This window comes from Microtus oregoni, unplaced genomic scaffold, assembly GCF_018167655.1.
Source record: "Microtus oregoni isolate MIOR12 unplaced genomic scaffold, Mior012 000006F_ref0000085, whole genome shotgun sequence".
Classification (NCBI taxonomy): domain Eukaryota; kingdom Metazoa; phylum Chordata; class Mammalia; order Rodentia; family Cricetidae; genus Microtus; species Microtus oregoni.
The window spans coordinates 43,379,492-43,391,861 of NW_024543065.1; the positions used below are offsets into that span (position 1 = coordinate 43,379,492).

At 54.9% G+C, this 12,370-nt stretch overlaps 1 protein-coding gene across 3 annotated transcripts in view; it reads right to left on the minus strand.

Annotated features, from left to right (window-relative positions):
• Positions 1-12,370, minus strand: part of Shisa7 (shisa family member 7) — a 19,836-nt gene continuing 7,466 nt past the window's right edge. For 2 of the 3 annotated variants that reach the window (XM_041653509.1, XM_041653512.1), the window contains exons 2-6: positions 11,001-11,721; positions 9,306-9,460; positions 7,135-7,185; positions 6,096-6,245; positions 1-5,524 (exon numbers count right to left, since the gene is read on the minus strand). In XM_041653509.1, coding sequence (XP_041509443.1) covers positions 4,887-5,524; positions 6,096-6,245; positions 7,135-7,185; positions 9,306-9,460; positions 11,001-11,721 — 1,715 coding nt within the window. In that variant the 3' untranslated portion in view covers positions 1-4,886. The remainder of the gene's footprint in view (positions 5,525-6,095; positions 6,246-7,134; positions 7,186-9,305; positions 9,461-11,000; positions 11,722-12,370) is intronic. The other variant, XM_041653510.1, reaches the window with a different exon arrangement.

Consider the following 12,370-nt stretch of genomic DNA (forward strand, 5'->3'; position numbering starts at 1 on the left):
TCAGGAAAAACAGCTGTTTATTCCAAAACAAAAACCACCCCCCACTGAGCGCCAGCTCTTCTCGCTGTCCTCACCAGGAAGTCGAAGGTGGGTTCAGCACAGGAAGGAAGAGTAGGGGACGGGAGAGAGGCTGGGATTCAGAGGTGTGGAGGGTCCTCCGGTGGAGCACTTCAATCTGACATCCCCTCTGCAAGCCCCAGTCAGAAGGGGAAGCTGCTTTCCTGCACGGCTGTGCATGCCCCGTTCATGTGTGTTTGTGTGTTTACTGGGGAACAGTGGGGAAGACTCAGAAGGCCAGGTCCCAGCTCTGGAAGCATCGTGGTGCTAGTGGGGTGGGGGGGGTGAGACCTCTCCCCACTATGGCTTTATTGAGATAAGAGGTCAAGGCTCCTGGGTCAGGAGGGTGAATGGAGGGTTAGAGGCTGGGGGGCGGGGAAGGCAGATCCCAGGAAGGAATCCAAGTTAGGAAGGATGGAGAGAGAGACTGAGAGAAGGGGGCAAACAAAAGCCGAAAGCTCCCGCACCCCTGCGATGCTGGGGGCTGAAGAAAGCTGTGTGTTCAGTGGGAGTGTTAAGCGCGCTTGAAGGGAGGCCCTAGAATGGAAGGGGAGCCCACGGAACTTCTATTAGCCGGGAGACTGAAAACCTGGCGCTGGAGTTTAGGAGGATTGGTGGTGACATCCTACCTTCCTCGATGGTGAGACCCTGGCACCATCTATCCCATCCAGGCTCTTGGCGAGATAGGATGAGCACAGAGGCCAATATTTGGTGGGGTAAGAGGGTATAAGAGGGAGAGGGCGGCCTAGAGGAGGGAGAAGAGCCCCCTCCTCGCCTTGGGGGCTGGGAGGGGGACATGTAGCCCTTTAAGAGTGGGGAATGGCCGCCCCCCTGAAGCATGGCTATATGTACAGAGAACTGTGTGGAGGGTCAAATTGTGCACTGGGTGTTAGGGACTCCCTGGTGTGTTACGGGAAGGGGTGAAGGAGCACCCTTCTTGGCCTTTGCAGGTGAAGGTAGCAGTGGCCAATGCTCTCAGGTATCCCCACCCCGGGAACTGGCCAAACTGGTGGTTTGCCAGCTGTGGCATCTTCCCACAGACCAAGATTCTAAAGAGAGTTTGGCCCGAGCTAGTGAGTTCTGATCTGGTGGTGGGGTCCAATTAACAGGGTTTGAGTGGGGTAGGGCAGTGATGCCGCCCAAGGGCTGGGAAGCCCCACCTCTGCTACTGCTGTGAAGTCACTGGGTTGACCCTGTCACCGATCTGATGGCTGGGTGAGGGACAATGGTGACACAAGGAAGAGTTTGGATGCACTCACCAGTGGGTGAAGGAGGCTGGACCCAGGTATGTATTCTGATAGGAGCGAGGCAGTGACATAATCAAGAAGGGCCAGAGTGGGGGAGGGGGACACTATCTGAAGGAGATAGCTGGCTCCACCCTAGTCCTGCGGAAGGAATGGGAAATGGCCTGTTGTGCTGGTTCCCCTGAAGGGAGGAACTGTAAATGCCATGAGACCCCAGAGGACCCTAAGATGGTGGATCCTGGCAGATGGCACACAAGTGCCATGGGTCCTGGAAGATGAGGACACAGTTTTAACGTGGATTCTGGGAGGCAGCGACACCATGACTGAAGTGAACTTGGGAAATGATGGCATTATTTGTTGTCATGGATCCAGGAGGTGATGACACCATGGTTATGGGAGGCCCCAAGGATAATGATATCACTGGGTCTCAGGGACCCTAGGTCACGGAGACACTGGGGTTCGAGTGGGTCCTGGGAGATGAAGACACCATTGGCAATTATGGCTGATTGGAGGTGATGCACCATGGTTACAGTGACTCCTGATGAGTCATGACAGGACACGTTTGGAGTGGGGCCTGGAGGTGGTGACACCATGGCTCTCGTGGATTCCTGTGGATTATGACTGTGACACTCAGATGGATCCGGGATGTGGCGATGCATGGCTGCATGAATCCAAGGACACCACAGTTGCCGTGGATCTTATGAAGTGGTGACATCATAGCTCTGGTGTCTGAGACATGAGACGTGGTGGAAGTAGATTGTGGGAGATGGCAACACTGTGATGATGAGAAACATCGGCACTATCCGTCCTAACAAGTCCTCTTGGAGAGTGCCACCACGAGGCATAATGGATTTTGGAAGATAAGGACATCATTGGTCATGGCACAACTAGGGAGACAAGAACATCATGGTTGTAGTGGCTCCTGAGAGATGAGGACAGCATGGTTCTGATGGCTCCTGGGAGATGATGGGGACCGTATGGCTGTAGTGAATGCTGGGGGATGATGGGGACCTATGGCTGTAGTGAGTGCTGGGAGATGATGGGGACAGCATGGTTCTGATGGCTCCTGGGAGATGATGGGGACCTATGGCTGTAGTGAGTGCTGGGAGATGATGGGGACAGCATGGTTCTGATGGCTCCTGGGAGATGATGGGGACCATATGGCTGTAGTGAATGCTGGGAGATGATGGGGACCGCATGGCTGTAGTGAATGCTGGGAGATGATGGGGACTGTATGGCTGTAGTGAATGCTGGGAGATGATGGGGACCGCATGGCTGTAGTGAATGCTGGGAGATGATGGGGACCGCATGGCTGTAGTGAATGCTGGGAGATGATGGGGACAGCATGGTTCTGATGGCTCCTGGGAGATGATGGGGACCATATGGCTGTAGTGAATGCTGGGAGATGATGGGGACCGCATGGCTGTAGTGAATGCTGGGAGATGATGGGGACCGCATGGCTGTAGTGAATGCTGGGAGATGATGGGGACAGCATGGTTCTGATGGCTCCTGGGAGATGATGGGGACCATATGGCTGTAGTGAATGCTGGGAGATGATGGGGACCGCATGGCTGTAGTGAATGCTGGGAGATGATGGGGACCGCATGGCTGTAGTGAATGCTGGGAGATGATGGGGACAGCATGGTTCTGATGGCTCCTGGGAGATGATGGGGACCATATGGCTGTAGTGAATGCTGGGAGATGATGGGGACCGCATGGCTGTAGTGAATGCTGGGAGATGATGGGGACCGTATGGCTGTAGTGAATGCTGGGAGATGATGGGGATCTATGGCTGTAGTGAATGCTGGGAGATGATGGGGACAGCATGGTTCTGATGGCTCCTGGGAGATGATGAGGTGAGCATATTGTGATGGATTCTGGGAGGTGATGAGAACATGCTGTGGCGGCTCATAGGAGATGGTGATGATGGCATGTTATGTGGATCCTGGGAGGTGGTGACATCTTGGTTGAGAGGAATGTTGGGAGACAGTGGTGACATCATTAGTGGTGACAATTCCTGGTATATGATGATGTGCTAGTTGAGGTGAGTCTTATGGAATCCTGGGAAATGACATGATTAATACTGGATCCCAACTGCTATGCCATCATGAAATGAGTACACTGGGTAGCATTGATGGTATCATTGGCAAGGTCAGCAGCACACACACTCCAACCCTCTCCCTCCAATAGGAGATGGGGGCTCTGTTGACAGAGCTGATGTCTTTAGATATGGCAGAAAGAAGTAATGCCAGCCTTTGGCCCACCTATGAGTCCCAGGATTTAGAAGCCTCATGGATCAAAGTGGCCTCCTTGGAGCTGAAGCTCATCCATGGGTGCCATCCCCAAGGACTCACTGCACAGGCCCAACCTCCCTTTAGAGGCGCTGGTAGACATCCTGTTGGCCATGTCCTTGGGGTCATGGGAAGAAGCCATGGAGCTAAGTTATAGGGAAGCAAGACAAGGACTCTGATGACAATCACTACTGGTGGCCATTGAGAGTGGGGACTGTCTCAGAAGGAAATCCTTTATGATGATGTCCAGGCGATGGAGGGCATCATCGCCAGCCTCCTACAGACAGGTCACTGTCTTGGCATCCCCAGTGCCGACACCCTCATAGTACATCTCAGGAAAAGCTGCTTTCTCTGGCATCTTCCCAAAATGATCTTGGGCTGGACACGCCCAACTTTATCACAACCCAGCACAACAACAGAGGTGTCCCCGGGTGTCATTTCCAAGCAGGTGGTAACTGGTGGTCACACCACATCAGGGCCTCCTCCTGGAGAGGTCCCTGGGACAGGTGGTCATTACTGGTAATGACATCGCTTGAAGAGGCACGGTCCCTGTGATGGCGCCATCGGGCAAGGCACCTATTCTGGTGATGGCATCACAGGAGGGAGGCAAAATCCTGTGACAGCACTGTGGGAAGGAGGCCTAATCTTTAGTGAGGACACATGACAGGGCACGGTCCCCTGCAGTGTGTCCCAGGAAAATGGCTTAGTCTGTAGTCATGGCATTGTGGGGCAGAGGCATCTTCTCCACAGCAGAGAAACATCTGGACAGTTTCAAGAGGCCTTGGTGCTCAGGATGATATCAAGAAGTCTCAAGAAGCGGGAGACTTGTCTCTGCAGTGACATCACAGAAGAAATCTTTGTTTCTAGGGATGATGGGATGGGACAAGGCATTGTCTGTGGTGACATCACAGGGAAGGAGTCTCTGGTGATGTCATGCAAAATGGACAGCCTCTAGTGATGACCTCACGGGCAGGCCTCTTCCTCTGTGGTGACCTCATAGGAAGGTTTAGTTCCTGCAATGACGTCATAGAACACAGACATATTTGCTAGCGATGACCTCATGTACAGGCCTCTTCCTCTGCGATGACATCATGGGAAGGAGGCCTTGGTTCAAACAGTGACAAAGTAGGAGGAGAGATCTCATCTACTGTGACATCCCAAAACGAGGCGTGGTCTCCGATCCAAGGGCCCATCTGGTCTCAGACCCTTGGTGTGTATGATAAGCCTGTGATGGAGATCTGGGCTGGGAGGAGGGGGCCTCAGAAGCCGCAGCCCCCAGCGCTCTACCCTGGCCTCAGACAGTCACTTCATTCTTGCTGGCAGTGCGCAGGTGCTGTGGCAGGTGGTGCCCAGGAATGAACTGAAGCTGCTCCAGGGTTCCCTGGCGCTGGAAGGGTGGCCGGCGGGCCAGTGTGCCCCCACCCCCACCTGCATCGGACATCCAGGCTGGCTGAGGAGAGCCATGAAGGGCGTGGTGATGGTGGGCATGCAGGCCTGATGGAGGCAACCCATGCAGTGGTGTGGGAGGCCCCCCAGGCCCCAGCAGCAGGTTGGAGTGTGACGCAGCCAGGCTGGCCCGGGTGGTGGGGTCTGGAGGCAGTGCAGGACTTCGTGGTGGTGACAGCAGGTGCTCTCGACTCTGGCGGAGGGCCTCTGGTGAGGACAGCAGCAGGTGTTCCTGAGACACCAGCCGCGCTCGAGGCAATGTGAACTCATAGCGGGAAGCTCGGCCATCACCCAGCAGATGCTCCTGGGACATAACTCTCCGGGGGTTGGGTGCCGGTGCCAGGCCCAGCTCCTCAGGACCACCCCAGCCATCCATGCGGTAGCCACCTCCAGTACCAGGCCGCCGCAGTGCATGCAAAGGCAGGGTTCCACGGGGCATCTCTAGATGTCTGCGCTTCAGGTAGGCTTCATCTAGATCTTTCTCAGCTGGAGGAGAAGAAAAGACAGATCCCATGACAACCCAGAGCATCCTTCCTCAACCGTATCGCACTCCACCCAGGAGGTTCTGCCTGCATGTATGCCTGCAGGCCAGAAGAGGGCACCAGATCTCATTAGAGATGGCTGTGATGGTTGCTGGAAATTGAACTCAGGACCTCTGGAAGAGCAGCCAATGCTCTTAACCTCTGAACCATCTCTCCAGTCACGGCACCCAGGAGGCCTTAATGTCTGAGCAACAAGAGTCAGCAAGCTAAGCGGGGCATGGTGGTTCATATCTGCAATCCCAACTCTAGGGAAGCTGGGTTTGAGGTCAGCCTGTGCTACACAGTGTGTTCCAGGACAAAGTGGGTTACAAGGCGAAGACTCAGTCTCAGAACAATAAATTAAATACAAATAAACAAAAACCCAACCCAAAATATTTCAGGTAAAACTAGGAAAAAACTAGGTAGGAAGGTTGGAACTTTTTGAGCTCCCCACCACCCCACTGCTGTCCTTGGAACTCAACACACCTTCCCACCCCACCCCCACCATAGGCTAAGTTCCCCTTCCTCAAACTCACCCAATCTCTTGAGAGAGGAGTAGCGATTCAGTTCTGATTTCACAGCAGCCTCATAGGATGGGGGAAGATGCGAGAGGTTGTGGAAGGATCGAGAGCAGGACAGCGTGGAGTAGTGCAGGGAGGGGCTGGGTGGTGGCATGGCTCGCCAGTCTGTGGCGGGGGAAGACCAGGTTAGTGCAGCCCTTCTTCCTCAGAGCCAGGTTCCAGAGCCTCACCCTCCTTCCCTCAGACCCAGGGACCCAGCGCCCAGCCCTCTTCCCTCAGACCCAGGTTCCCAAAGCCAAACCCTCCCTCAGAACCAAGAGTCCAGAGACCAACCCTCCTCCCCCAGGCCCGGGAGTCCAGACCCCAGTCCTCCTCCCTCAAGCCCAAAGGCCAGATTCCATCCCTCCCTCTGATATAGGAATCCAGGTCTTACCCCTCCTCCCTGAGACCCAGGGTCCAGTAGCTCTTTGCCCTCCTCCTTTAGACCCAGGAGATCCCGCCACCCCTGCCCCGCGCAGACTCAAGAGTCTGAGGAAGGAATCCAACCCTTCTCCCTTAGACCTAGGATTTCAGACCCCAGCCCGCCTTTCTCAGACCCAGGGGTCCATGCTCTAACCATTCTCCCTCGGACCCAAGATTAAAGGCTCCAGCCTTCCTCCTTCAGAGGTCTGGGGCTTGGGAGGTGAGAGATCTGGGGTTCTAGCCTGCGAGAGCTCCAACCTTTAGGAGCCCCTCGTTTCCCACCACAGTGGACAGGGTTGTGGTTGAGGATGAAATCACATTCCAGGTTGGGGACCGCTGGCATTTGTCAGCACCCACTGAATCCTGGCCCCAGCTGGGGATGCATTCCACGCATCTTCCCAAAACTTGACGGGAAGGAGATCACCACTTCCGGTGTCCTCTCGAGGACACTGCAGCTGCCTTGGTGGCCAGCCCCACGTGAGCATCGGCTCACGGGGGTCTTACTGGGGCTCCACCCAGCACCAGGCTGGGGCTGCCCACAATGAGGGTTTGAAGGACCCCGACTCCCAGGGCGCCTCGGCCCTCTGCGTACCCAGTGTGGCAGCGCGGTGCTTGGGACTGTTGACGTTGTAGTGCAGGTTATCTGAGGGACCGAGAAGGGAGGTGACGTCACTGCCATCGCCATCCCAATTGTCACTTGCCCGGAAGTGTGTCACTTCTGGCTCCCAGTTCCATGCCGCTCCCACCCCCTCATTAGAGCCCCACAGGTTGACTTATTCTATCGGTCCAATAGAGGAAACAGAGAATGGGGGCTCAGGATTATGGCTGAGGATGAGATGTCCCTCTTTTTCACCCCGATACCCAGGCCAGAACTCTGTTGGTCTCCGTATTACCTCTTGGTCTCTAACCACTCAGACCTGGTGGCCGCTCCTGACTCCGCATCTGTGCCTTGACAGACACCCTCTCTCTGAATCATCAGAAGTGCTAGTTTGAGGTGGGAAGCCCCGTAGCGGCTATCCCTCGGGCACTCAGATGCCTTCTGTGGTTCACCATCCCCCCAACAGGAAAAGTGGACCATGTGGGCGGTGCCCGAGGCTTGCCACAGGGCTGTTGCACATTCTGTAATACTGGTCTCAAGGCTTCGAATCTCTTCCTTCCCCTCTTTGCCTGAAGAGTGAAACCTCCCTCAAGATCTAGCTCGAGCCTTCACAAAGTGGCTCATGACTGCAGCCCCAGTACATAGGAGGCTGAGACGGAAGAACTGCCATGAATTCAGGGTCGGCCCAGGCTACAGAAGCTCCCGACAGCCTGCGGTACAGTGTGATACCTTATATTAGGAAAAAAAATTAAACCTGATGCTGTAATCCTGTAATCCTAACATTTGAAAGACGTAGGAAGGAGGATCAGAAGTTCAAGTTCAGCCAGGTGGTGATAGCTCACGCCTTTAATCCCATTTAATTCCAGCACCCCAGAGGCAGAAGCAGGCAAATCTCTGTGAGTTTGAAGCCAGCTTTGTCTACAGAGTGAGTTCCAGGACAGCCAAGGTTACCCAGAGAAACCCTGTCTCGAAAAACCTATCTCCTCCTTGCACCCCTGACCGGGCCCAGACCCTCTTCTATCACTGCATGGGCTGTAACCCCAGCCTCCAGAGCCTCGTTCATCTCATTTCTTCCCTTAACATAGGTTGCAGATTCCAGAACATAGTTCTTTTACCTCATCTTTATTTTCTTTTTCTTTATTTCTTTTTTTCTTTTCCTCTTTTCAAGACAAGGTTTCTCTGTAATTTCAGAGCCTGTCCTGGAACTCACTCTGTAGACTACTCTGGCCTCGACCTCACAGAGATCTGCCTGCCTCTGCTTCCCAAGCACTGACATTAAAGGTGTGTGCCACCACCGCCTGGTATCATCTTTTTTTTTTTTTAAGGTTTCACTGTGTAACCCTGAGTGGTCTTGACCTCACAGAGATTCACCTTCTTCTGACACCTGAGTGCTGAGATCAAAAGCATGAACCACCAAACCTGACTTCCATTTTATGTTTTTCCAGGCTGGAGATGGGAGCCAGATTGCGTGCTAAGTAAACACTCTATCACTGAACTACATCCCCAAATCCCTTCCTTTTGGGTGCTAAGCAAGTGGTCTACCCATGGGTCCCACTTCCAGCTCCTCACTGGTCCATTCTACCCCTGAGCTGCATTCCTACCCCTTGGTTTTCTGGGATAGGTTCCTGCTATTTAATCCAGGCTGCTCTCCACCTCTTGATCCTTCTGTCTCAGCCCTCACTGAGAGTTCTGAGATTACAACTGACTTCTTACTTCTTTGTTTCCTGCTTGAAACACCTCAGTGATTTCCCACTGATTTCAGAGCAGGGTACCTGAGCTCAGCCTGACACCAAAGAAGCCATGATGTCTGCGGTCTCAGGCCTGAGAGCCCCATAAGTTCTGCTCCAGCCACCCGGAGTTCCTGCAGCTAAAGTTACTCTTCTCTCTGGGAAAAGCCCGCCCCACCACCCTCTCACCGCCCTCCCCCATTTTCCTGCTTCAAACAAGACTGGAATTTTTCTTGTCCACTATGGCCCCTGGGATTTCTCTTAGGATGAGTAGAATGGGCGGTGAAGGGAGAAACGAGAGGGCCAAGGCTTATGGATGGAGACCAGAGTGGGGCCAGGGAACCAAGCGGGAGAGGGGTGGCACGTGGGGAAGAAGGGCAGAACCACAGGGCTGAGGGCGTGACCAGAGATGAGATTGCTTCTGTCACTTGCACTCACCGAGGTTGGAGGGCTTCATAGTGTTGTAAAGGTTCTTGGGTGTCCTGGGAGGCATGCTTTCTGGGCCTCCTAGCCCTGGGGTCAGAGAGCTGCTTCGGGCCCGGTCTGGGCGGGTTGTAGGTCCTGCTTGATGCCTCAGAATGTCCACCAGAGCTCTGAAAATGGTGGATGGATGGATGGGTAGTCGGGGACTGGGGTGGGAGGGAGATGGAGAAGCCCAGGCTTCATTCCCCCTCCCTATTCTCTTCTGTAGGGAGTCTGCAGGGCAGAGATGTGGTCCATTTTTGACTAGGCACTTTTTTTTTTTTTTTTGGTTTTTCGAGACAAGGTTTCTCTGTAGCTTTGGAGCCTGTCCTGGAACTAGCTCTTGTAGACCAGGCTGGCCTCAAACTCACAGAGACCTGCCTGCCTCTGCCTCCTGAGTGCTGGGATTAAAGGCGTGAGCCACCACCATCTGGCTAAGCCTTCTAAGGTCCACCTTTCTCAGCCACACTTCCTGACTGACATATTCCTCCTAGAACTCTTTCTGTGGTCCATCCACGTACATGTTCCCATGTTGTCTTGCCCCACCATGAACCTTATTACTGTTTCTAGGGTGGCCTTCCTGTTTGCAATAAAAGATGCCCTACTCTTTCACTTAGGCGGACCTCAAACCTTTTGGAACCTTTCCCCTTTCCAGTCCTCCAAAGTAGACCTCCACAATACATCGCCATCAGTTCACTGCTCAGCGCCTCTCCCACCCGGAAATCACGGTCGGCCCTCACACAGGATGTCTAGGTATTGCAATGGTCTCTGTCCACCTCTAGTGGCTCTTCATAGCACACAGAAGAAAAGCAGCCCCTTTCTGCTCCGCCTCAGACACCACGTGCACCCAGGACACCTCTGGAATGTGTCTGTGCCCTCTGCCTGGAACAACCTCACACAGTAGCTGCTTGACTCTTATCTCTAATTCCTTCAGGGTCCTGCTCAGACTCTTTCCAATCTTCAACTAAACAAACCTCTCCCTGAAACCAACACTCCTTCTCTTAACTCTTTACATTGTACATTGGTTTTGTTCCCCCATAGCGGTTGTCAACGTCTAGAGTTACGTGGCATATAGGCTTTCTGGGTCTACCACAAATATTTTATGAACACTTACTCAGCTAGGACTCTATATGAATCAGCTCAGTTATTCTTTAGAATCCGAACAAACGGAGGTCTGTTCTTAGCCCTACTGTCTATGCGAGGAACCCTAGGCACAGAGACCCCCACATCACATAGATCACAAGCAGAATGCTTGGGCTTGGGTCACAGGTTTATTCAGGAGGGCAGGGCTTTTGTCCCATTCTGTATCCCCAGCTACTGCTCCACAGAAAGTTTTTTTTTTTTTAAGGAAATATTGGTTGAATGAATGAACTCTCCCATCCCAATTCTTCTCTATAGCCAGGCCCCAGTTATTTCCCACCACTAACTTAGACCCCATCCATCCGTGTAGCCACACCTTAAAGCTTCCACCTCCCACAGCGCAGGCCCCGCCCCCAGGAGCCACCCCTATCGCCCAGGCCACACACCCCCCCCCCCCAGTCAGGTTGCAGGGTCTCTCGATGCCCAGCTTCACCTCCCAGCATTAAGGCACCGCCTACATCAGATTGCTTGGCCTCCCAGTGCCCTGGCTGCGTGCTCCCTCCTGTCCCTCCAGCCCCTCCGCATACCTACCTGGGCACGTTGATCTCCCGGTGCGCTCTGGGCGCACGCGACGCCTTGCTGAAGGCCACTTTGGCACCGACGCCCACCGCCAGGGCGAAGCTGATGACTCCGCACACTACGTAGGCTGTGCTGCCCCCGGGGCCCTCGCCCCCACGACCCCCAGCGCCCCCGGCCCGACCCCCTTCCAGCCACCCTGCCTGGCCCGGTCCCGGGCCCCCGCCCGCACCCCCAGCGCCCCCGGCGCCTCCGGCTAGAGGCGGAGGCGTGGTGGCCCAGCGTGGCGTGTCATAGTTGGAGCAAGAGGCCTGCGCCAGGCGCATGTGGCGGTGCTCGCAGCAAAAGCGGTAGTGGCAGGTGCCGCAGCAGAAGCGGTAAGAGCCGGTGCTGCAGTTGAAGGTGGCGTCGTACTGGCCCATGACATCGTAGTAGCCGTGGCAGAGCTCGGCCGGAGGGGGCGCCCGTGCCGCTGCACCCGCGCCACCCGTGGGGCTGGTCTTGGTGGCGTTAGCGCCGGTGCCCGCCGGGCTCCCGCCGCCCGACAGAGCCCCGGTTAGGCGCCGCAGGTGCGCGAGGAGCGCAGGCAGCGGGCCCGGGGCCACTGCGCTCGTATCGTTGGATGGGCGCGCCCTGGCTGGACCCGCGGCGGAGGCCAGCAGCGCGATGCTCCCGAGCAGCAGCAGGGCCCGCATGGTGTGCACCGGGACGCCAGGCTGCGGATCTCGGAGCTGAACTGCAGGGGTGGAAGGGGAGGGCAAAGAGAGCAATGAGAAGGGAGTGAAACGGGAGAAAAGAAAGGTCGTCAGGGATGGAGGAGGGGCTTGCAGAAGTTATAACGAAGGGAGCACTTGACAGAGAAGGAAGGTGTGAAGGCAGAAGGCGGAGGGGGAGTTGAGGAAGATGTGTGGGAAGGGGTGGTGAGCGGCAGCCAGGGACCCGCAGAGTCCAGGAAGGAGGGAAAGAAATAAGAGAGGGAAGGAAAGAGAAGGGAGGGCAGAAAGAGGGATAGGGAAGAGATGATGTGGGGCAGCAAGGCAGTAGAGGAAGCAGATGTGAGGAGGGGAGGAGGGAGGGAGAAAGAGAGAGAAGGAACGAGAATATGAAAATTAGTTCAGAGCCAAGCGACGAGCTAAGCCCTCAACATGGGTGCAGGAACATATAGTGAAGTGGGGAGTCATCATACAGTCTTGTCCTATGAACCTGTAGAACAGCAGACAGACATGCAGGTGATGTCCCTGTGTGACAACCTGAGATGCCTCCTGGTACTGGGGAAGAAAAAAAAAAGAGCCTGGTATGGTGACACATGCCTGTAACCCCAGCACTCTGGAGGCGGAGGCAGGAGGATTATCTGAAGTTTGAGGCCAACCTGAGCTATAGAGTTA